Source organism: Cydia fagiglandana, chromosome 9 (genome assembly GCF_963556715.1).
Source record: "Cydia fagiglandana chromosome 9, ilCydFagi1.1, whole genome shotgun sequence".
Classification (NCBI taxonomy): domain Eukaryota; kingdom Metazoa; phylum Arthropoda; class Insecta; order Lepidoptera; family Tortricidae; genus Cydia; species Cydia fagiglandana.
Window position 1 is genome coordinate 17,568,040 of NC_085940.1, and position 21,978 is coordinate 17,590,017.

General features: G+C 40.3%; 1 protein-coding gene across 5 annotated transcripts in view; it reads left to right on the forward strand.

Moving 5' to 3' along the window:
- Positions 1-535: 535 nt before the first annotated feature.
- LOC134667561 (short-chain specific acyl-CoA dehydrogenase, mitochondrial-like) overlaps positions 536-21,978 on the forward strand; it is a 185,925-nt gene continuing 164,482 nt past the window's right edge. Inside the window, exons 1-9 of one of the 5 annotated variants that reach the window (XR_010098652.1) lie at positions 536-909; positions 2,143-2,312; positions 12,624-12,882; positions 13,396-13,557; positions 14,188-14,254; positions 15,862-16,013; positions 16,199-16,290; positions 16,611-17,186; positions 17,318-17,434. Coding sequence is in view for 1 of the 5 variants with exons in the window: in XM_063524991.1 (XP_063381061.1) it covers positions 870-909; positions 2,143-2,312; positions 12,624-12,882; positions 13,396-13,557; positions 14,188-14,254; positions 14,969-15,108; positions 16,199-16,290; positions 16,611-16,810; positions 17,318-17,411 (1,224 nt within the window). In the remaining 4 variants the exon portion in view is untranslated. Of the gene's footprint in view, positions 910-2,142; positions 2,313-12,623; positions 12,883-13,395; positions 13,558-14,187; positions 14,255-14,956; positions 15,109-15,861; positions 16,014-16,198; positions 16,291-16,610; positions 17,187-17,317; positions 17,435-21,978 lie in introns of those variants that run through there. The other 4 variants (XR_010098651.1, XM_063524991.1, XR_010098653.1 and 1 more) reach the window with 4 other exon arrangements.

Sequence of the window (21,978 nt, forward strand, 5' to 3'; positions counted from 1 at the left end):
ATTTACATAGTTATTTAGCAAAAATTAAAAATTTAAATATGACCGAACGCTCCACCTAAAATTTTCTAACTTTTTACATGAATGTTATTTAACATGCTTACAATAACATATCAAAAAAGAAAAAACTTTAATGTTATCTAAACCAATTTTTGTTCCACCGCTGGTCTACAAGCCCCGCCCACCGCTGTAGTCCGCCTCGCAGGACTACGGCGTAGGATATAGCTCACACACCCTCCTACATTGTAGTACGCCTTGCAGGACTACGGAGCAAAGAATATAATACGTGTATAATACTCACTACTACGGAGCAAGAAATAGCTCACACACGGTACTGTTTTGCCGTCAGTACAAAATTACTGACGGCAAAACAGTACCGTGTGTGTGCGTGTGTGTGTGTACAAATTTTACCAAATTAACCAAATTTAATTAACCAAATGTACAAAGGTATTTTTTAAATAGCCAACTTATTAATAAATAAGTTGGCTATTTAAAAAATACCTTAGTGACTGTCACTGTCAAAGTCAAGTCGTCAAACTAAACTCGCGGCGGCACCTTTCTTTTAATCTTATTTTGCTTATTTTTATGACACAGTATTTAATTTTAGTATTCAAGTTAAAGATTTATAAGTAGTTTCTTAAGAATAATTTGATATTGGTTAAGTCTATAGCTATAATTAATTAATTATACAAGTTATACCAAATTCGCTCGGTGGCGAACCGGTGGAGCGGTGGGGAAAACAACTTTTTGAAGTTTTTAGTGTATGCTGCGACCTTGGTCATTATCATACTTATCGTATATTTTACTGGCAACTGTTATTTCGTATCAGATTCGTCTGTTCTCCGATATACTGTGTTTTATCTTTGTGAAACATGGCAGCAGGCGGTCTCTTGAAATCCACAAAATTAACTTGTAAGTATATTTCGGAAATTTAATTTTCTACCCTAGATATTTTCCCAGATATATATTCTGTTAAATACTCATGGGTTTTAATGACATTTACGGTGTACAATCTTTTCTCTTTATCATTAATTGAATAATCTTAAACAAACATTATACCTAACCCAAGTAAGTTTACCCAGTTGGCTCGTATACCTACATAAACATATACAGTGAACACAGAGCCGGTTATGTGAGGAGGGCGCATAATAATCATGACCCACATACTTATCAATTCTGAATGTGAGGTTGGAGCTTAAATTTATTCTTAAATTATCCGAACTTACAAGATTAATTTACATGCATTATAGCTTGTTTAGTTCAGTTGAGAATTATTATTTTTTTATTCTGATTGACGTACCCCTTTAAAAAATATATAGATAAAAAAAAATTTTACTCAATTTGAGTACTAGCATTCTACCAAGATTTCCACCAAAATATATAAAATACCCGTGTCTTTGCTTGGTGAGAATTGGTCTTTGTCACCCCCCCTTCCCCATTACTAGTTTGATTACTATCCCATTATCTGTAATAGCAATAAGCAAGTACAGTCAGTGACAAGCCCATGTATGCCTTAATGCCATGGTATAAAGTTCAAAATTGTATACTGTCTTACATGTTTAACATGCTTACATAAACACAAGGATGACTTGTGATTTGAGACAGTTACTTTACAGTTGTAAATGTTTTACTAAACTTAAAGATCTCTATTTGCCTTTAACAAAAGTATTTATTTATAATTCTTAATATGTTTTGTCAATCAAATTTGGTTAAAAATGTTTGGTTAGTTAAAAATCTGCCCCAACAATTTTAAACTTTAAGAAGTGTTAAAAAAACCGGGCAAGTGCGAGTCGGACTTGCGCAAGTAGGGTTACGTACCATTACGCAAAAAACGGCAAAAAAAATCACGTTTGTTGTATGGGAGCCCCACTTAAATATTTTATTCTATTTTTAGTATTTGTTGTTATTAGCGGCAACAGAAATACATCATCTTTGAAAATTTCAACTTTCTATTACTGTTCATGAGATACAGCCTGGTGACAGACAGACGGACAGAGGAGTCTTAGTAATAGGGTCCCATTTTTACCCTTTGGGTATGGAACCCTAATAATGAATGCTACATAAGAGACACTCCATGTTCTGATTCTTTAGCAAGTTTAGTGTGAAAGTAAGTGAGTGTAAACTTCCACAATTTTGTTTTTTCAGTATGCTCTCTCCAATCAGCTAAGGCAGCAGCATCCCAATGCCGAGCCTTCACGACTCAGCTGACGGAGCAGCAGCAGGAGATCCAGACCCTGGCCCGCAACTTCTCCAAGGAGCACCTCAAACCGCAGGCCTCTCAGCTTGATACACAAGCCAGGTTCCCGTTTGATCTTGTAAGTACACTCTTCATTAGTGTATGGTCAAAGCATAGATTAGGAATCCTCTAGACGGAGTTTAGAGCAATTATTTCATGAAACCGATGCTGCCAAAAATACTGGGGTGCAGGGGGACGAGATGAGCGAGTCCCGTGCCGTGATTGGTCCGTTCAAAGACACTGGCACCACACAAAGACACTTGATCGAAAATGGAGTAAAACTACCGTATATTTGTGGCAGAGGGGGTAGCGCTACTATGCTCAGTCTGGAGCAGGGGTGTTGCGAATATTCGCATCCGCATCCGCGGAACATCCGCATTATTTTCAACATCCGCATCTGCATCTGCATCGGCATCTGCATCCGCATCCGCATAAAATCAATGCGGAGCATCCGCATGATGCGGATGTCGACCAAGTCGGTAACAGTAACGTATTAGCGGTGGCGCCGGCGGCGTAAGTTGCTAGGTAATTTCCTCATTATATGTAACGAAGTCGTCTAGTCCCCGAAAAGTCCGCCAAGTTACTGTTTATTAAATAAAACGAATGCTAAACGTTTCGTTTTTTTTAAATAAAAAATGCTAAAAATGTAATAGGTATTTGACGTTTTTTAAGTACCAAACCTTGACATCCGCATCCGGCATCCGCGGATGTGAGGCTTTAAATACCTGCATCCGCATCCGCGGATGTAAAAAAATCTGCATCCGCAACATCCCTGGTCTGGAGGATGTCTTGTCTGTGGGTCAAAGGGGCCTAGGTGTTCAAAGATTGAGTATACTCGAAAGCTGAATGCCCTGGTCTGAACCTGGTCTTGGCCATGGGAGGGCTTGGTCACTTTTTCTTTAAGTATATTACATAATTGTGTGTGATTACACAATTCACATGTAAAATGTTTATTTTGTTACACTTCAACTAATTTTTATCTGGGATCTATAATCTTATGTCCATAACTATAATACTAGAAATAAAAATAAGCTTGCTATCAGAAAGTTTCGTATTCGTAAAGTACAGAAGTCATTCGTTGGGCAATGCATTCATTTTTATAACAAGTTACCTGAGGATGCTTTAAGATTACCCTTTCCAGCTCTTAAGAATTACTTAAAAAAGTCATTGATGTTGAAGGCTTATTACAGAGTCGAGGACTACTTGACAGACAAACATGCATGGTCCAAACCAGAAACTGTAATAACGACAAGTAGTAATTAAAAATATTGTATTATGTGTAGAGTTAAAGGTGACTCAGCTCAGGTAAGAAAGCACATCAAATTGTATGAAAGCATCTCATAACAATCAGTCAGATTCATATAATATGTATTCTCATTTCTTTTATTGATTTTAATTTCTTTTCCTTTTGTAAGATTTGATATGTTTTCTGAAAGAGCTACGTATTTGTGATTTCATGTACATATATGTTTATTTTTTATATCAAATTCTATAAAGTTATGTACTCACTGAGTATAATTGCATGAATTCTATAGTAATTTAAATTGTATTTTTCTTAATTACTCGTAATGCATGTTAATTATAAGATGTAATAATGTTTTGAAAAGATGTGTCCCGCCGAGTTTGTTGCCGGTCCCATATTGGGATACCCTCCTCCAATTGAGGGGGGATTTAAATCTTCTCGGGGCAGAGGTGTACGGTTGGAGCCGGTAAAGGTTTATTTGACGTTCATAAGCGCATTGTAATATGCCTACTTGAATAAACTATTTTTTATCTTTTATCTTTTATCTTATCTTTATCTTAACTTTTTGTAGGTACTGTTCATGTCATTTTTCTTTCAGATAAATAAACAATCACATAGATAAGGCCCAACACTGTATATATGTGTATTGCTCGTATGTACATTAAAAACATGAAAATTAGTTAGAAACGAAAACGGGTATTTAAATAAGTAGTACAAATTTTAATATGCTGATAATTTTGCCGGCATTTCTTTCCAATAAGCCGTTCTTGTAATTCTTATCAGTCATACGTATCTTAAGTATGTAGTGTGATCTGCTCATCTGTATTTCCATTGTCTTGTTTGTTACATAAGCCCCTATCTATTTTCCGATTGATCTCTTCTTAGTCGTGCACTCTTGACAGAGTGGTCGTGGTCATGTCACGGTCGATTTCTGCGCCACCGCAGCTCTTGCGATCCGTCGCTCTGTGGCTCTGTTTTTGGTGGAGTGGGAGCAATCGTTGACTGTATTTCCTGTGATGGACTTAATGAGGTCTGTCCATCGTGTTGGGGAGCGGCCACGAGATCTTTTGCCCTCGACTCTCCCTTGCACTACCAAGCGTTCCATGGAGTCCCGAGTGATGTGTCCAAAGAATTTGAGGATTCGCAATTGCACAGTCGACGACAATCTCTCTTTGATATTTAGTTCTTTCAGAATCGACGCGTTCCGATTGATATATTATAATTATTATACATATTTATGTCCCTAATGAGGGATAACAGGAATGCATCATCATCATCATCATACATATTTATATGAAAATTGTGAGGGGGCAGATGGGAGCCTCACCAGGATGATGGAAGGTAATCAAAGTCGGGAACCAGGGCGATGATGGGTATTTATTAATTATATAAAAAGGCACCTGTAACAATACAGGTTACGTGTTAACAGATAGGTATGTATAAAAATACTTTCGTAATTCAGAAGGTTAGAAATCAAATAACTTACAATATGTGCCTTGGTGATGATGTAGATATATATCTGGAAGGTGTGCAGGGCCACAAAACGAGCACTATACTGAACTGCACGCACTTATGAATTATTACGTTTACTAATAAAAATCACACTTAAACGGTCGTGTTTAGAAACTTGGGAAGTACAGTCCGTTAGATAAAATGATGTTTATCGATCAAAGTATGTGATCGAACTGAAAATAAAAATCATTGAATGGAATTTGGAATAGGATTTGAATTTCAAAAAGGAATTTAGAATTTGTATGGTGCCAGAAATAGTATGAAGGTCGATAGTGTAACGCTTCGTTACACGCACCGTTACACTACCGGGGTCGCCCTGGAAGGGAAAATCCTGGGGCTTATGGCCAAAGGATTTTTCCGTAATATAAATATAATGTAATGAATATGGGTATGAGTGATAAATTTAGAAGGTGGGGATGTTATATACAATGTTTATCATACAAGAGAGGCGATTTAAACATGCGTACCAAAGGTCATTCATACATCATCTTATAAAATTTTGGTTAATTGTTTAACCAAAATAAGTTTCAATAGAGTACTCCTTTAAGTAGAGGACGTACTCATTAAATCGCTCTCCATTAGTATTAAGGCTTATTAATCAGTAACCACCCGCTGAATATTAATGAATCTAAATATAATATCTACAATAATGTGTACCTACAAAGAGTACGATTGTTGAAATTTATTCAACAAAATAATGCCGTATGGAATGTAGGATTACTACAAAATATCATAAGATAATTCCTTAATGGAATTAATAAATGTACTGTACGGTACGTATGTACCTAAGTACGTAAATATGAACGTTATGTCAAGGGAAGAAATATATAAATAAGTATTGTTCTAACTCTGGTAGAGTTAGCTTTGAATAACGTTATATGAACGTAATATAACGTTATATAAATTAAATAGTATAAATGAACGTATAAATTCGTACTAAGTAGGTATGTACGAAATGTAATGAGTCCGAAATGTATAATGGGGATGAGATATAATTATAAATGTATAACATTATATACAATATTTTACAAGTTAGGAGCTTAGGAGAAAAGTAGCTAAGTTTGAGCCAAATAAGAATCTAATTAAGGAAAAACAGTATGTTATTTTAGAATTTTGGGGAGAGGTTTAAGGTCTCTAATATGCCATCGTCCGAGCATTTTGCCGGACATGTCTTGTAGGACATATACTAAGGGTGATATTTTTTTTAGGATAGAACATTTAATAAACTTGGGTGCAAGTTTAGCAGAATAGTGTTTAGGAGAATTACTAATTGCGTAATTTCGTTTCCAGACGATGTCATTTTCGTTGAATTCGAAATGTTGGTGATGTTTATTATACGATGAAGAATTGGTTTGGTGTGCTCTCCAAAGACGGGCTTGTACTTCGGAGAAGACAGGCTGGAGAAGACCAAGATTATCAGCGTATTCGTCTCTGGGCGCGAATATAATATCATCTGTGAGATCAGATTTATCGTATGCTGATCCACATGTGACTAATTCGCGACCAAATACAAGGAAAGAAGGAGTATAATTTGTTGTTTCATTTACGGAAGTATTAATAGCAAATTGTATCTTATGTAGGTTGATATCCCAATTCCTGTGGTCATCCTGTATGAATGAGGATATTGCTGTGGTAACAACTTTATTATATCTCTCCACGGGATTTGGTTGGGCGCATTTAATTGCGCAATAGTGTATTTTTGGGATCTGATAGGAGTGGAATAAATCCGTTGTCTCTTGACTAACGAATTGAGGACCATGGTCAAGAATTATGGTCTGTGGGATTCCGTATACTAGGAAAACTAGGTTTTCTAGAATATGAACGATTACTGATGACGTAGCACGTTTAATCGCAAAGAGGAGGCAGTATTTTGAAAAACAGCAAGTAACGACAAAGATGAATCTGTTGTGTTTTAGTGTAGTAGGCAAGGGGCCGATCAAATCTATTGAAATGCATTGAAAGGGTCGAGAGCATTGCTTAGGTTTACCCATTAGGCCAAGTTTTAGTTGGGTTTGGTGTTTGCAAGCTAAGCAAGTCTCGCATTTGGCAATAAAATTTGAAATATCTTTGTACATTCCTGGCCAAAAATATTTCAATTTAACTTTATTGTATGTTTTAAATGTTCCGAAATGAGCGCAAGTTGGGGTGGAATGATTTTCTGTGATAATGGGTATTCTGTACTCTAGTGGGATAACTTCTTTCCAATTATACTCAGATTGGAGTAACGAAGGGGTTTTTGAGTATCGGTATAATTTATTATTATGTATTATGTAATCTGGAGTTGTGTTGGGGTTAGAACTGCATTTAGCGTAGATATTATTATACCAGTCGTCATTGGTATTAGAACTATTGTAGTTAATAACGTCTACTGAAGGTAAGCGTGATAAAGCGTCAGGGATTAGATGATCTTTACCACGTTTATGTTTAATTTCGAAGTTAAATGTAGATAGACGAATACTCCAGCGGGCTAGACGTCCGGTTGGATTATCTAGATGGAGAAACCATTGTAATGCGGAATGGTCTGTGTAGATTGTGAACTTTAAGCCGTTGTCAAGATAGCAACGCCAATGTTCTAGGGCTAGTAAGACACTTAAGAGTTCTCTTTCTGTAATTGAGTAATTTCTTTGGGGTCCAGTTAGGGATTTGCTCATATAAGCAATGGGTTTCTCAACGCCATCAAATTCTTGGGTCAGCATGGCACCGATGCCGAAGCTGGATGCATCACAGTGGACTGCGAAGGGTTTTGAGAAGTCTGGGCAAGCAAGAACAGGGGTAGAGACTAGAGCTTCTTTAATGGATTTAAAGGCATTGTCTTCTAGTGATGTCCATTTAAATGGTGGTGCTTTTTTGGAAGTGGAGGTAAGTTTAGTTAGTGGTGCAACCTTTGTGCTGAAATCGGGGATAAAGCGTCTATACCAACTTGCTGTACCTAGGAACTTTTTAACTTCTCGAGGAGTTGTGGGAGGTGGGATGTTAAGTATTGCCTTAACCTTGTCAGGATCTGTTTGAAAGCCGTGTTCATTAACTATGTAACCAAGATATTTAAGTTCTTTTTTGAAAAATGAACACTTGGGGAAGTTTATAGTAATGTTGGCTTGTACTAGCCTTTGGTAAACTTTATTAAGTAAAGTGATGTGTTCATCGAAAGTATTACTTATGATGATAATATCATCTAAGTAGGTAAATACTGAGTTATCAAGGTTTTCAGAAGGGAATAACGCATCCATAAAGCGTTGTTGGGTAGCAGGGGCATTAGTCAATCCAAAAGGCATTACGCGAAACATGTACATGCCTTTTGAGGGTACATGGAAACTAGTTTTAGGTCTATCAGAAGGGCGTAGGGGTATTTCCCAAAATGCTTTTGCTATGTCTATCGATGATAGATATTTAGCATTTTTTAGATTATCTAAAATGTCAGAAATGAGTGGGAGTTTGTAGGCATCTTTGCGCGTAATCGAATTTAGTTTACGGCTGTCGATGCAAAAACGCCACGTTCCATCTTTTTTAGGAGTTATTATGACAGGGTTTAGCCATGGGCTTTCACAGGGTTCGATAACATTAAGCTTTAGCATTTCATCAACTTCTTTGCATAAAGCTTTTTGTTTCTCTGGAGAAAGCCTATAGCATCGCTGTTTGATTGGTGGATGGTCACCGGTATCTATGTGATGTTCAATGAGGTGGGTTCGTCCTAAGGGTTTGGTTTCTGTTGAAATATTTTTAAATTTTTCAATAATAGTATCTGAAATTAACTGTTGAGTTTCAGAAAGGTTGTCATAATTAGTGATGTGTTGGTCGCAGGTGGAAATAACTAGGGTATCTATATGTTTATCAGAATATGACGTTATGTCAGGTAATATGTGGGGAGCTATATTGAATTTTCTCCAAAAATTTGTGCCTAGAATCAAGGGTTGCTTTATAGTAGGGATAACATGAGCGGTAATAATAGTCACAATATTTTTGTACGAAATTGGTAGTTGAATTGTACCAATAGAGTATATAGGGTAGCCGTCGGCTACAGAGCCTACGACTTTATGGTCGTAATTTATGGTAAAATTGTGGGATAAGAGAATTTTATGGGAATTATTTCCGAAAATAGTTAAAGCACTGCCACTGTCTAAGAGGCCACATAAAGTTAAATTATTTGTCTGGATGTTGACATAAGGTCGTTCATCGTATGGATCTTGAGTGAAAAGTGCTGATGTAGTATTGTATGATGACATAAATAATTTAATGGTATCTAACCATTGGTTCCATTCTGTAGCAGTAGTTTTATTTAAGTTACTTTTCTCCTTTATGCGTTTTTTTGGAAATTTATGGCAAACTGTACATTTTGCAAAAGTGACATTTTGTTTGCCACAGCGGAAGCATACTATATTTTTACTTGTACAAATATCTAAAGAATGATCGTTTGTTCTGCAACGCGGACAGGAGTAACGTAACGTAGAAGGTGGTGCTGTTACAGTATGGACCGGTTTACGAGTATTAAATGGGAATGGTGGTATGTACGGTTGGGAAGGGGGGGTATGGTTAGAATCTTGTTGAATGTTGGTATAGTTGCTAGAGCTATAAGTAGAGGTAGTATTACAGCTTTCGTACCATTTGCACGATTGGAATAATGTGTCTATAGACGTAACATCTGTAGGAACTAATCTGGAACTGTAATAAGGGCTCATGTTTCTACGGAGGATATCTATTTTTTGTTTTTCAGAAAGGGGTTCATGTAATTTGGAAAAGAGGGCTTCCATGGCTGAAAAATACATTATTATTCGTTCATGTTGTTTTTGTTTACGGGAATGTATATTTTGTAGTAAGTTGTGGTCATGGTCATGCAATTCGAAATCTTTTAAGAAGTGGGTTTTAAATGATTTCCAATCTGTAAGGGTTGTTTTCTTTGACCTATACCAATCTAAAGGAGTGCCTGATAAAAAATCGTATATATATTTGTGTAAGCGTTTGTCGTCAATGTTACGTGCAATTGCAAACTCTTCAATGTTTCGAATAAAATCATAAGGGCAACTATCGCCTTTATAGTTGAATTTTTTAAAATCGCTTGGTTTTGCTTCAGAGAGGTTGGTTAATTTTCGAGCAAGTAGGTCTAAATTTGTGGAATCATCTATCAAAGAGGTTGCTGACGCGTAAGTTGACGTTGTTGTTGACGGTTGTGACATGTTAAATTTTGTTTGACATTTTGACAAAAATTCGCATATTTTCGAATAGTTGTCAATAATTTCTGGAGATAATTCAGTGGTAATATGGAGACGTTCTATTCTGTTATATAAATGAAATAAGAAAACCGCTATTCTATCGTGCTTCGCTTGGTTGGTGGTCGCAAGCTGTAGCTGAGAAGAAACTATTGTGAGGCATCTGCTAATTTCGGTGATATCCTGTTCAAGATCATATGGGCTGGAGAGATTCGAACACGGGTCCGCGAATAAATTTGGAGTGAGGAGCTGTCTTAAATCATCAGCCTGCGCGGTGGCTGGGAACTGAATGTTCCTGAGTTTGAGCTCATAGATGAGTTCAGGTTTATTTAATAGTGCTGGATTCATTGTTTATTAAAGTGGATACCTATCACGAAGAGAATAATTGATGTTATCAATATAAATAAAATATGTAGTTATTAAATTTTATTTTTTATTGAATCGAAAGGAGAAGTTTATTGTGATATTAGGCTTAGTTGTGTATATTTATTTAATCGGGTGAAGGATAAGCTATCGGATTATCTCCAACAGTACTGCCGTAAGTCAGGATTGGTTCGCACTTCAGTGACTCCAAGGAGTTTTAAAAACACTTAGGATTGAAACCAATTTGTGAGATTTCAGTGGAAATCTTGGATTGTGTAATTGTATGTGATAGATGTTTTGTGTAATCACTATGTTAAGAGTTTTGTTACGTGGCGCGACAAAAAGCGTAGGACGCTGGCATAATAGGGATTAGAAAATAGATATAGATAAATTGGTATAAGATGATGAATGATGATAGATGTATATGTAATTGGTTATTTAAGGGGGGAATTTTGGTTAAACGGTTGAGGATTAGTTAAAAGGTTGGTTGTAAAATAGAAAATTAAATAAAATGATGTTAGGCCGAGAGATATTGCGAAAATTTGAGTTGGGTCGACTATAACCTTTTAGAATTTTGAAAAAAATCTTATGCTAACTATTACAAGATATATAAAATTGATAAAAAAAAAAAAAAAAATATGTCTTCAAAAAGTAGCAGGCGTCGGCGTGGAGTAGGAGCACGAGCGTAGCGGAGGAGGCACGAAGAGAAGGGCTGCTCTGCGTCGTAGGGCGGGTGGGTTTGATCACGTTGATGGCGCCAGTGTGAGGGGGCAGATGGGAGCCTCACCAGGATGATGGAAGGTAATCAAAGTCGGGAACCAGGGCGATGATGGGTATTTATTAATTATATAAAAAGGCACCTGTAACAATACAGGTTACGTGTTAACAGATAGGTATGTATAAAAATACTTTCGTAATTCAGAAGGTTAGAAATCAAATAACTTACAATATGTGCCTTGGTGATGATGTAGATATATATCTGGAAGGTGTGCAGGGCCACAAAACGAGCACTATACTGAACTGCACGCACTTATGAATTATTACGTTTACTAATAAAAATCACACTTAAACGGTCGTGTTTAGAAACTTGGGAAGTACAGTCCGTTAGATAAAATGATGTTTATCGATCAAAGTATGTGATCGAACTGAAAATAAAAATCATTGAATGGAATTTGGAATAGGATTTGAATTTCAAAAAGGAATTTAGAATTTGTATGGTGCCAGAAATAGTATGAAGGTCGATAGTGTAACGCTTCGTTACACGCACCGTTACAAAAATATCTAGATATAGTGTAAGTTTATAAACATGTACAGATATTGATTAAATTCAAAGTTTTTAATATTTCCTTGTATATATCTCTACATCTATATCTATATCTCTCTTGTATATGACTCTACTCTTATAAATTACTCTTCGTTTTCCGATAACATGGTTATTTTCCTGAATACTTTTCCTCCTTTCTTATCCTATTCCTCCTAGGGGTAGGCCCTAGGAGTACGTAACAATTCCTGCGTATAAGTTATTGTAGTTCCCACATAATTATTAAATATGCACTTTTCTTCATGTACTGTAGGTTTAAGAAGTGTTCAACTATCAAACAAGCTTTTTTTTTCTTTTTTTTTAGATATTTAATTCAGGCAACAAGGCCCATATATTACAAATACCTTATGCTATTGCTTATGGTATTGTAGTCTGGACATAATTACGGCTTACGTTATTTGTGATGGCAGTTGCTATAGCTTTTCCAAATTTCAGGTATCTACGTCAAACGATATTAGAGATAAACGCATTTATCCGATTTAAAAGACGAAATTATTCCATAAGTGTTCCGTGAACAAAGTTATATAACCTCTAGCAGCCCAGAGACCTATGAAAAGGTCTCCTGTTCCATTCTTATTTTGTGTTGACGAAATAAAGTTTCATTTTGCTTGGCAAGGTTTGACGTATGGGCGGCTAGAGGATAAGAGCACTAAAAATAGGCAAACCTCTAAAAATCTACTTCTATGGACACTTCACCACTGTTATTACAATATAAATAACAAAACTTATTCAACACTGTTTATATTTCAGATAAAGAAGTTAACAAAGTTAGGCCTAATGGGGGCCTGCGTGGACTCCGAGTACGGAGGCCTAGGCCTCGACTACTTATCCCTCGCGCTCGCCGTGGAAGAGATCTCTCGAGGCTGCGCCAGCACTGGCATGATACTGTCAATACATAACTTCCTTTATGCGAACTTGGTTAACGAGAGAGGGACGGAAGAACAGAAGCAGTTGTTTTTGAAGGATTATACGGCGGGGAACATTGGGTGCTTTTCGCTGAGTGAACCAGGTGGGTGTAAAATATTTAAGAGAAGTCCTCCTTCTCGGAACTCGGAAACGGCTCTAACGATTTCGAGTAATTTGCTATATGAAGGTTTTCGGGGGCGAGAAATTGATCTAGTCTAGGAGTCTTATCTCTGGGAAAATGCGCATTATTGGGTTTTTAGATGTTTTCCCAGCAAAACTCTGTCTCCCAGATATTGATTTACACTATATTGTTTAACACACTAGCAGATTCAAAGACATTAAATTATTTGTTCAATATATGTAGGTTACAAGATAAGCTAAAACAAACTAAAAAAAAGTTATTTCTCGCTCAATTCTCCTTTATGTTGTATTGTATCTCTAAGTTATGTCCTTATATTTAGCTATGAGTATGTAATATAATATCCGTGGTCTCTGCCTACCCCTCCGGGAAATAGGCGTGATTATATGTATGTATGTATGAGTAGGTAAATAATTCTACCACTTCACATTAGAGACTAGTATATATGGTCAATCTTAATTTAACAATCCTCTCCAGGCGCTGGCAGCGACGTAGCCAACATCAGAACCCTGGCTCGACGGGACGGCGACCACTGGATCCTGAACGGCAAGAAGAGCTGGGTCACCTCCGCGATAGAGGGCCAAGCTACGGCGGTGTTCGCTACCTTTGACCCCGACCTGCGCCATAAGGGATTGGCTTGTGAGTCCATTGGACATTTTTCTGCTGTTATTTGATCTGTGAGCTAGGCGTAATTAACCCTTGTCGGAATGCACGAAGGTTGATATTGCGCTTCAGTAGACTTGGCGGTCGAAGGGTTAATACATTCTGACACAGCGAGCTTGTGAGTACAAAAAGGCAACAAATTTCAAAAATGTAAGCGCGAAGAGTTCAGTTGAAAATTTAGCCAAATACTATAAAGGGCCACTCCCAAACACTTGCATCCTTCTTCCTCACCTTATCCCGGCATTCTGCCACGGCTCATGGGAGCCTGGTGTCCGCTTGACCACTAATCCCATGATTTGACGTAGGCACTAGTTACGAAAGCGACTGCCACCTGACCTTCCAACCCAGAGGGGAAACTAGGCATTATTGGGATTAGTCCGGTTTCCTCACGATGTTTTCCTTCACTGAAAAGCAACTGGTAAATATCAAATGATATTTCGTACATAAGTTCCGAAGAACTTCTGTACGAAACCTATCGAAACCTATTGAAACTTATCGGTACGAGCCGGGGTTTGAAACCGCGACCTCCGGATTGAAAGTCGCCCGCTCTTACCGCTAGGCCACCAGCGCTCTAAGGAGAATATTCTTAATGACTGAATGTTCCAGGTTTTCTGGTGCCGCTGGACGCTGAGGGTGTGTTCAGAGGAAACAAGGAACCTCTTATAGGCGTCAGGTATGCGTTACTTGTTTTGCACCGGTGTAAGTGTTTCTCTAACTTGTTTTCTTTGTTAATGAAAACTATGTTTATACAATGCTATGCTTATGATTCAGGAACTATTAGAATTTTGATAATTATGATTTGACAAAGTCTTTACTACAGTCTTCTTTCTACCTAGCGTTATGCCGGCCTTTGCCAGGGTTCGCTTTCCTTGCTTTCTTCCTTTCCTCCACGTGCGGAAATTAACCAGTAGAATTGGTTGTAATCCAGCGGAGCAGAGAAGACCTACTACCTATAGACGCTACCAAAAAAAGCTACAATATGACTTACATGCAGAGTGGATAAAAAAATAAATGTATTCCCGTTGCTAGGGAGGTTTTGGGATTATACTGAGCAACTTTTACTATGGGACCAACCCCGAAATCGCGTAAAAAGAATTTGGTTGTTCTATACATTTTGGCTGGTCCATTTTCTATGGGAGGGTAAATTTATTTTCGCGATTTCGGGGTTGGTCTCTTACTGAAAGATGTTCAGTATATTCCCAAAATCTCCCTGGCAACAGGAATGCAGTTATTATTTAGCCACCCTGTATGTAATCGTAATACAAGTTTGTTTTATATAGGTCAGCTTTGGATAGTCTCATTGTTATCGTAATTTCTCTCTTTTGTATCGTCCCCAATCCCGCATACAAAAGGAGCTTATAAAACAGCAGTGAAGCGTGTGTCACAGGGCGGCGACTGCCTGCGACATCACGCTGGAAGACGTGCGGGTCCCGGCGTCGAGCCTGGTGGGGGAAGCGGGGGAGGGGTTCAAGATAGCCATGGCGCAGCTGGACCAAGGCAGGATTGGTATCGCGGCGCACGCTGTGGGTAAGTCTATAGATTCTTCAGCAGTGAAGCGTGTGTCACAGGGCGGCGACTGCCTGCGACATCACGCTGGAAGACGTGCAGGTCCCGGCGTCGAGCCTGGTGGGGGAAGCGGGAGAGGGGTTCAAGACAGCCATGGCGCAGCTGGACCAAGGCAGGATTGGTATCGCGGCGCACGCTGTGGGTAAGTCTATAGATTCTTCAGCAGTGAAGCCTGTGTCACAGGGCGGCGACTGCCTGCGACCTCACGCTGGAAGTTGTGCGGGTCCCGGCGTCGAATCTGGTGGGGGAAGCGGGGGAGGGGTTCAAGATAGCCATGGCGCAGCTGGACCAAGGCAGGATTGGTATCGCGGTGCACGCTGTGGGTAAGTCTATAGATTCTTCAGCAGTGAAGCGTGTGTCACAGGGCGGCGACTGCCTGCGACCTCACGCTGGAAGTTGTGCGGGTCCCGGCGTCGAATCTGGTGGGGGAAGCGGGGGAGGGGTTCAAGATAGCCATGGCGCAGCTCGACCAAGGCAGGATTGGTATCGCGGCGCACGCTGTGGGTAAGTCTATAGATTCTTCAGCAGTGAAGCGTGTGTCACAGGGCGGCGACTGCCTGCGACCTCACGCTGGAAGCTGTGCGGCTCCCGGCGTCGAATCTGGTGGGGGAAGCGGGGGAGGGGTTCAAGATAGCCATGGCGCAGCTGGACCAAGGCAGGATTGTTATCGCGGCGCACGCTGTGGGTAAGTGTATATATTCTTCAGCAGTGAAGCGTGTGTCACAGGGCGGCGACTGCCTGCGACCTCATGCTAGAAGACGTGCGGGTCCCGGCGTCGAGTCTGGAGGGGGAAGCGGGGGAGAGGTTCAAGATAGCCATGGCGCAGCTGGACCAAGGCAGGATTGGTATCGCGGTGCACGCTGTGGGTAAGTGTGTATAAATGTTGTCTGGTCTGTAATTTGAATCGCCTGTTGGCCAGACTATAGATTCTTGTGATAAGTTAGTTGTAACTTGCTGGAGACGCTGGGACGTAATTCCTTTTATAAGTTTTAAAATATATATATATATATATATATATATATATATATTTTAATATTGTATTGTTTTACAGGTATTGCACAAGCCGCTTTAGATACGGCGATCAACTACGCTAAGGAGCGGGAGGCGTTCAGCAAAAACCTAACGCGACTCCCCTCGGTGAAGGTACGCAATAATGTTTAATGGCATCCACTCAATAATCTATGCATTCTCATACCTTTATCTCATAGTTCTCATACCTCATACTTTCTGACTACCATTCAAACTTTCTGTTGAAAAATGTATAGTAAGTAAGAGATTTTTAGTGGAGGAGGATACTAGAAGAACGCGCGAGTTCATACTTGAAGTCACGCTAGGTGTATGAAGTCGCGCGCGAGAACGCACCTCATGCTAGCCGCCTGGAATCACTCATAAGAGGGTTCGAACTAGAGATTTTATATGATAGTATTTGAAACTAATCTAAGTATGTTGGTTATTTGTTACAGGATCGTCTCACAGACATGTGCATCCTAGTAGAATCCGCTCGTTTGCTGACATATCGAGCAGCGACCGACGTCAGCACCAAGAACAGTTCTATGGCGAAGTACGTGGCCGGCCGCAACGCCGCCGCCGTGGCCGACCACTGCGTGCAGATACTCGGCGGCCGCGGCCTGTCCACCAACTACGACGCGGAGCGACACTTCAGGTATGTAGATGTCTAGTAGAATCCGCTCGTCTGCTGACATACCGCGCCGCGACCGACATCAGCACCAAGAACAGTTCTATGGCGAAGTACGTGGCCGGCCGCAACGCCGCCGCCGTGGCCGACCACTGCGTGCAGATACTCGGCGGCCGCGGCCTGTCCACCAACTACGACGCGGAGCGACACTTCAGGTATGTAGATGTCTAGTAGAATCCGCTCGTCTGCTGACATACCGCGCCGCGACCGACATCAGCACCAAGAACAGTTCTATGGCGAAGTACGTGGCCGGCCGCAACGCCGTCGCCGTGGCCGACCACTGCGTGCAGATACTCGGCGGCAGAGGGCTGTCCACCAACTACGACGCGGAGCGACACTTCAGGTATGTATATTGGCAAATCTACTACCCAATCGGCTCAATCCAACTATCATAAAATCTCGAAAAAGCGGAAGCCAGAGTGTGCAGGCTAGTTAACCTTTCTGGTATTGGAGTTATAATTTTTCTGTTTTCAGGGATGCGCGCGGCACACAGATATACGGCGGCGTGACGGACATCCAGAAGCGGCTGGTTGGACATTTCTTGCTCAAGGAACACGACGCACTCTGATACTGTTAGTAACACTCCCATACCCATCCAACGAAGGCCCATTTGCACCATTCCACTAAACCGGGGTTAACCGGTTAAACCTGGAATTACCATGGTTACCAGTACAATTTGACACTAGGTTAACGGTTTAACCGCTTAACCCCGCGTTAGTGAGCCTAAGTGTATCTACGGTGGTGAGCGGCCAGCGGCGCGTGCAGTTTTACCCCCTTATTCATAAAACTTTATGGGCCTAATTTTGTTAAGTAATGTGTTATCCCTTTCATACAAATACATAAGTCAAAATAACAGATGAAGTCAAACGATTATTAGCTAATTCAGGCCAGTAACGCGTTTATGAATAACGCCATAAGTAAGACTCACATACGTCTGCATTTGTTTGGTTTCGTCTGCGTTTCGCTAGTCGCCGCCGTACCAGCTGGTAACTACTTAAAGATATTTTGCATTTATCTTGAAAAAAGGCATTGAGACCAGTGGCTAATGTATGTACAGTGAATATAGCAGTAAAAAAAACATATTTTGCATGAAATATTTTAGTTTCAAATCATTATTGCTATAAAATTTTCATTTTAGTTATTAAGTTGTTCAATAGTCAACACTTACAAAAAGTATTCAAAGAAAACCCTAACTGGCTTAACAAATAAAGTCCCTAACCTGACTGTACCTATGAGTACATAGTTACGTGATGTTCCAATCAATGCTAGATCTATGCTTTAATAATATATGCTATAAGCAATCCATAGATTTAAGCGTACCTATTTAAATTTATTTCATACATCATTTAGTGCCTATTTGAAAATGTGTGAATTTTTGTATCTTTAGAAGTATTGCTATTGTATAAGCTAGTCGCAAAAGTTACATTACATATCAATTATATCTATTTTTGTTCAAGGTTTAAAAAAAATTGCACTTGTTAAAAATGAACTTATTAAATCACGTTTGTACTTATTCTAGTTAACATTCCAAAAATTATGTTATGTTATAAAAGTTTGGTTGGTATAGAAAATTGTATAAATTGTACAGGGTATATTATTTTAATATATATGTATGTTATTTGTCTTCCAAGGCGTTTTAGTCATTTTGGTTTCGCTTGTATTGTATAAACGTTCTTATACAAAAGTTGGTGAATATTTCGTAAGCTATATGAGAAATATTTGCCAAAGACAATAATCTATAAGAGTAAATATCCGTGTTTATAATCATATGTGTTCCAAAATTTTATTGAATATATATCTATTTTTCCCAATATATTTTTTTGTGTGATCCAATCTCGCGCCCTATCCTAATGATCGTAAAAACATATGAGTTTCGAAGTTGACAGCAGGAATGTAACTGGCATTACATATATATTTAACGCTAATTTATATTTATTTATTTAATTTTGTTTACGCAAAGTAGCGCAATATTGCGTCAAACTTTACTGAAATAGATGGTAATAGCGAGTGCCCATATAAATTGTCATTCTATGTAACTTCACTTCCTAAATATGTAAATAAACCGCCATATATTGAAATTGTCTCTGAATGATGAATTTACTAGTGACTTTTGTTTATATAGTTAGCAAGTTCCATAGAATTACACTTTAGATGGGCACGAACATTGAGCGGTGTCTAACTAGGTTGTCAAGCGCTAGCAAATCTACAATATAGTCCTTTCTTTAGTTTGTATGAACAAGGATGTGTGGGTGTTAAACCTACGTGGATAACGTGGATCGCAAATAATAACACACGCACTTAGTTAACAATATTATAATGTCTGAAATACAGCTAGAGTTATTATTACTAGGGTTAGTATTTTAGAGACAAGCGGTTAGCACAAACACAGTAGCACGCAGTTCACTGGAGAACTTGTTATGTTCATGCACACACCATTTACATAGTCAGTGAATAAGTCTATAGGTTAGTATCGCGGTATTTACAAAGCTATACGGACGAGATTCACAGTGATGATGCGCGTGTGATCTATATCGTGACATAGGTAACACTGCCGGAGGGGCGCGGTGCGCGCGGCACCGGCGCGGGCGACGATCGTTGCTTAGCAACGGTTGCCGACTCGCGCGCCGCCATGTTGTTAACTTTCGTTGTGGGTCCACGCGAAGAAGGTTTGAAGAATTTATTTTATCAACGTACTTTGAATACTTATGTGGAGTAGGCCACAAATACTCCCCCGCCGAGACCGTTTCACGGGCGATAGTGATCTAGATGAGCTGGAAATCGAACTACTCGGCCGCTTCTGGTTTGTTTTTCGGGGACTCTATCTGGCTGTAGTTGTGGCTGATTGCAGGAATTGCGAAGCAGGTAAGCTGGTTTTAATCTGTCTATAGTAACTGTTGACTCTTTGCCCTGTATATCTATTTTAAAAGTTTTCTCGCATCTGTCCAGGACTTTATATGGGCCAGAGTATGGAGCTTCTAGGGATCTTCGGACGGGACCCTGACGCAGGTAAACATATTCTGAAGAGAGCAGATCTTTTGGTACGTAAAACGTCTTTGTTGTGTGCCACGACGCTGGAACTGGGCTGAGGTTGGCCATATGTCTACGAAGGCGTGAGGCGAAGTCAGTCACGTCAATGTCCAGGTTGGTGGATGGGTTGAAAAATTCACCTGGTAATCTGAGGGGTTCGCCGTAAACCAGTTCTGCTGCCGAAGTTTTGAGGTCGTCCTTCCAGGCACTCCTTATTCCCAGGAGTACGAGTGGTAAGATCTCTGACCATTGTGGGTTATTGTGGCACATGATTGCGGTTTTTAGCTGTCTATGCAGACGTTCGATCATGCCGTTGCACTCAGGGTGGTATGATGTTGTGGGGCAATGGTTGGAGCCGAGGAAACCTGTGATGCTTTTGAATAGTTGCGACTCGAACTGTCTTCCACGATCGGTCGTTATTTTGTTTGGGCAGCCAAAACGTGCCACCCAGCCGAAGACAAACGCTTTTGCACACGTCTCTGCCGTCATGTCTGGTAGTGGGTACACCTCAGGCCATCTTGTGAACCGGTCGATGACGGTGAGGCAGTACCTGTTGCCTGAAGAGACGGGAAGGGGGCCAATGAGGTCCATATGCACGTGGGAAAAGCGATCGGAAGGAGTTTGTATGGGAGTAAGTGGAGCTGAAGTGTGGCGATGTATTTTGCTGCGCTGGCAGTCTGGGCAACTCTGTGCCCAGATCTTGCAATCGCGACGAACGCCGGGCCACACATATCTGTCAGCGATTAGTTTGGCCGATGTTGAGGCGCCTGGGTGGCTTAAATTGTGAATGCTGTCAAACGCTTGCTTGCGGAACGGTGGTGTCACATAAGGTCTTGGTGCACTTTGAGAGAGATCGCAGTATATACTTGCGCCTTCGGTGTTCACTTTTTGCAGTCTTAGGGAGGAACCATTAGTTAGGAGGTGCTGCAGTTCAGAATCTGAATCCTGATCTTCTGCGAGTGCCTTGTAGTCTATGGTTACTGCGACAGATGCTATGCGTGACAGCGCGTCGGCGACTGAATTATCTGTGCCAGAGATATGGCGAATATCTGTGGTGAACTGGGCGATGTAATCTAGGTAACGGTATTGCCTTGGTGAGCACTTGTCGCGTCTTGTGGTGAAAGCAAAAGTGATGGGCTTATGGTCGGTAAACACGATAAAGTCTCTTGCTTCCAGCATGTGTCTGAAGTGGCGTACGGATTCGTAGATGGCAAGAAGTTCCCGATCGTAAGGAGAATATTTTTGCTGTGCTGTAGTTAATTTGCGCGAAAAGAATGCCAGAGGCTGCCATGCTCCGTTTTTGTATTGATGTATGGCTGCGCCGATCGATGTGTCAGACGCATCTGTGACCAAAGAGAGCTGAACATTGCAGTCTGGATGTGCTAGGAGTGCTGCATCGCATACGCTTTGCTTGCAGCCCTCGAATGCTTTGAGTGCATCACCCGATATGTCCACGGGGTGTGAGCCTTTCACGGAGCCAGTCAAGAAAGCGTTAAGCGGTGCTTGGAGTTTGGCTGCATGTGGGATGAAACGGCGGTAAAAATTGAGCATGCCCAAAAATCTTCTAAGCTCCTTTACCGTCTTAGGTACAGGGTAATCCTTAATAGCCTGAACCTTTGTTTCTAGAGGTTTGATACCGTCTGCCGAAATACTGTAGCCGAGGAAAGTAACTTGCGACTTCCCAAAGACACACTTCGATGTATTTATAACCATACCGTATTGCTGGAGTCTGGAGAACAACTGGCGAAGGTGGTCTTCATGCTCTTCATGGCACGTAGAGTACACCAAGAAATCGTCCAGGTATGTGTAGCAGAAGTCTAGTCCTCGCGTCATCTCGTCGACGAACCTCTGGAAAGTCTGACCGGCGTTTCGGAGTCCGAAGGTCATGAAGGGGAACTCGTACATACCGAATGGCGTAGTAATAGCAGTTTTCGGGATGTCGTCTTCGTTGACTGGGATTTGGTTGTAGGCTTTTACGAGGTCGATGGTGGAGAATACTTTACAGCCTGTGATGTTCTGTGTAAAGTCATGTATGTGACGGATGGGGTAGCAATCAGGTATGGTGCGGGCGTTGAGCATTCGATAGTCACCGCATGGACGCCATCCGT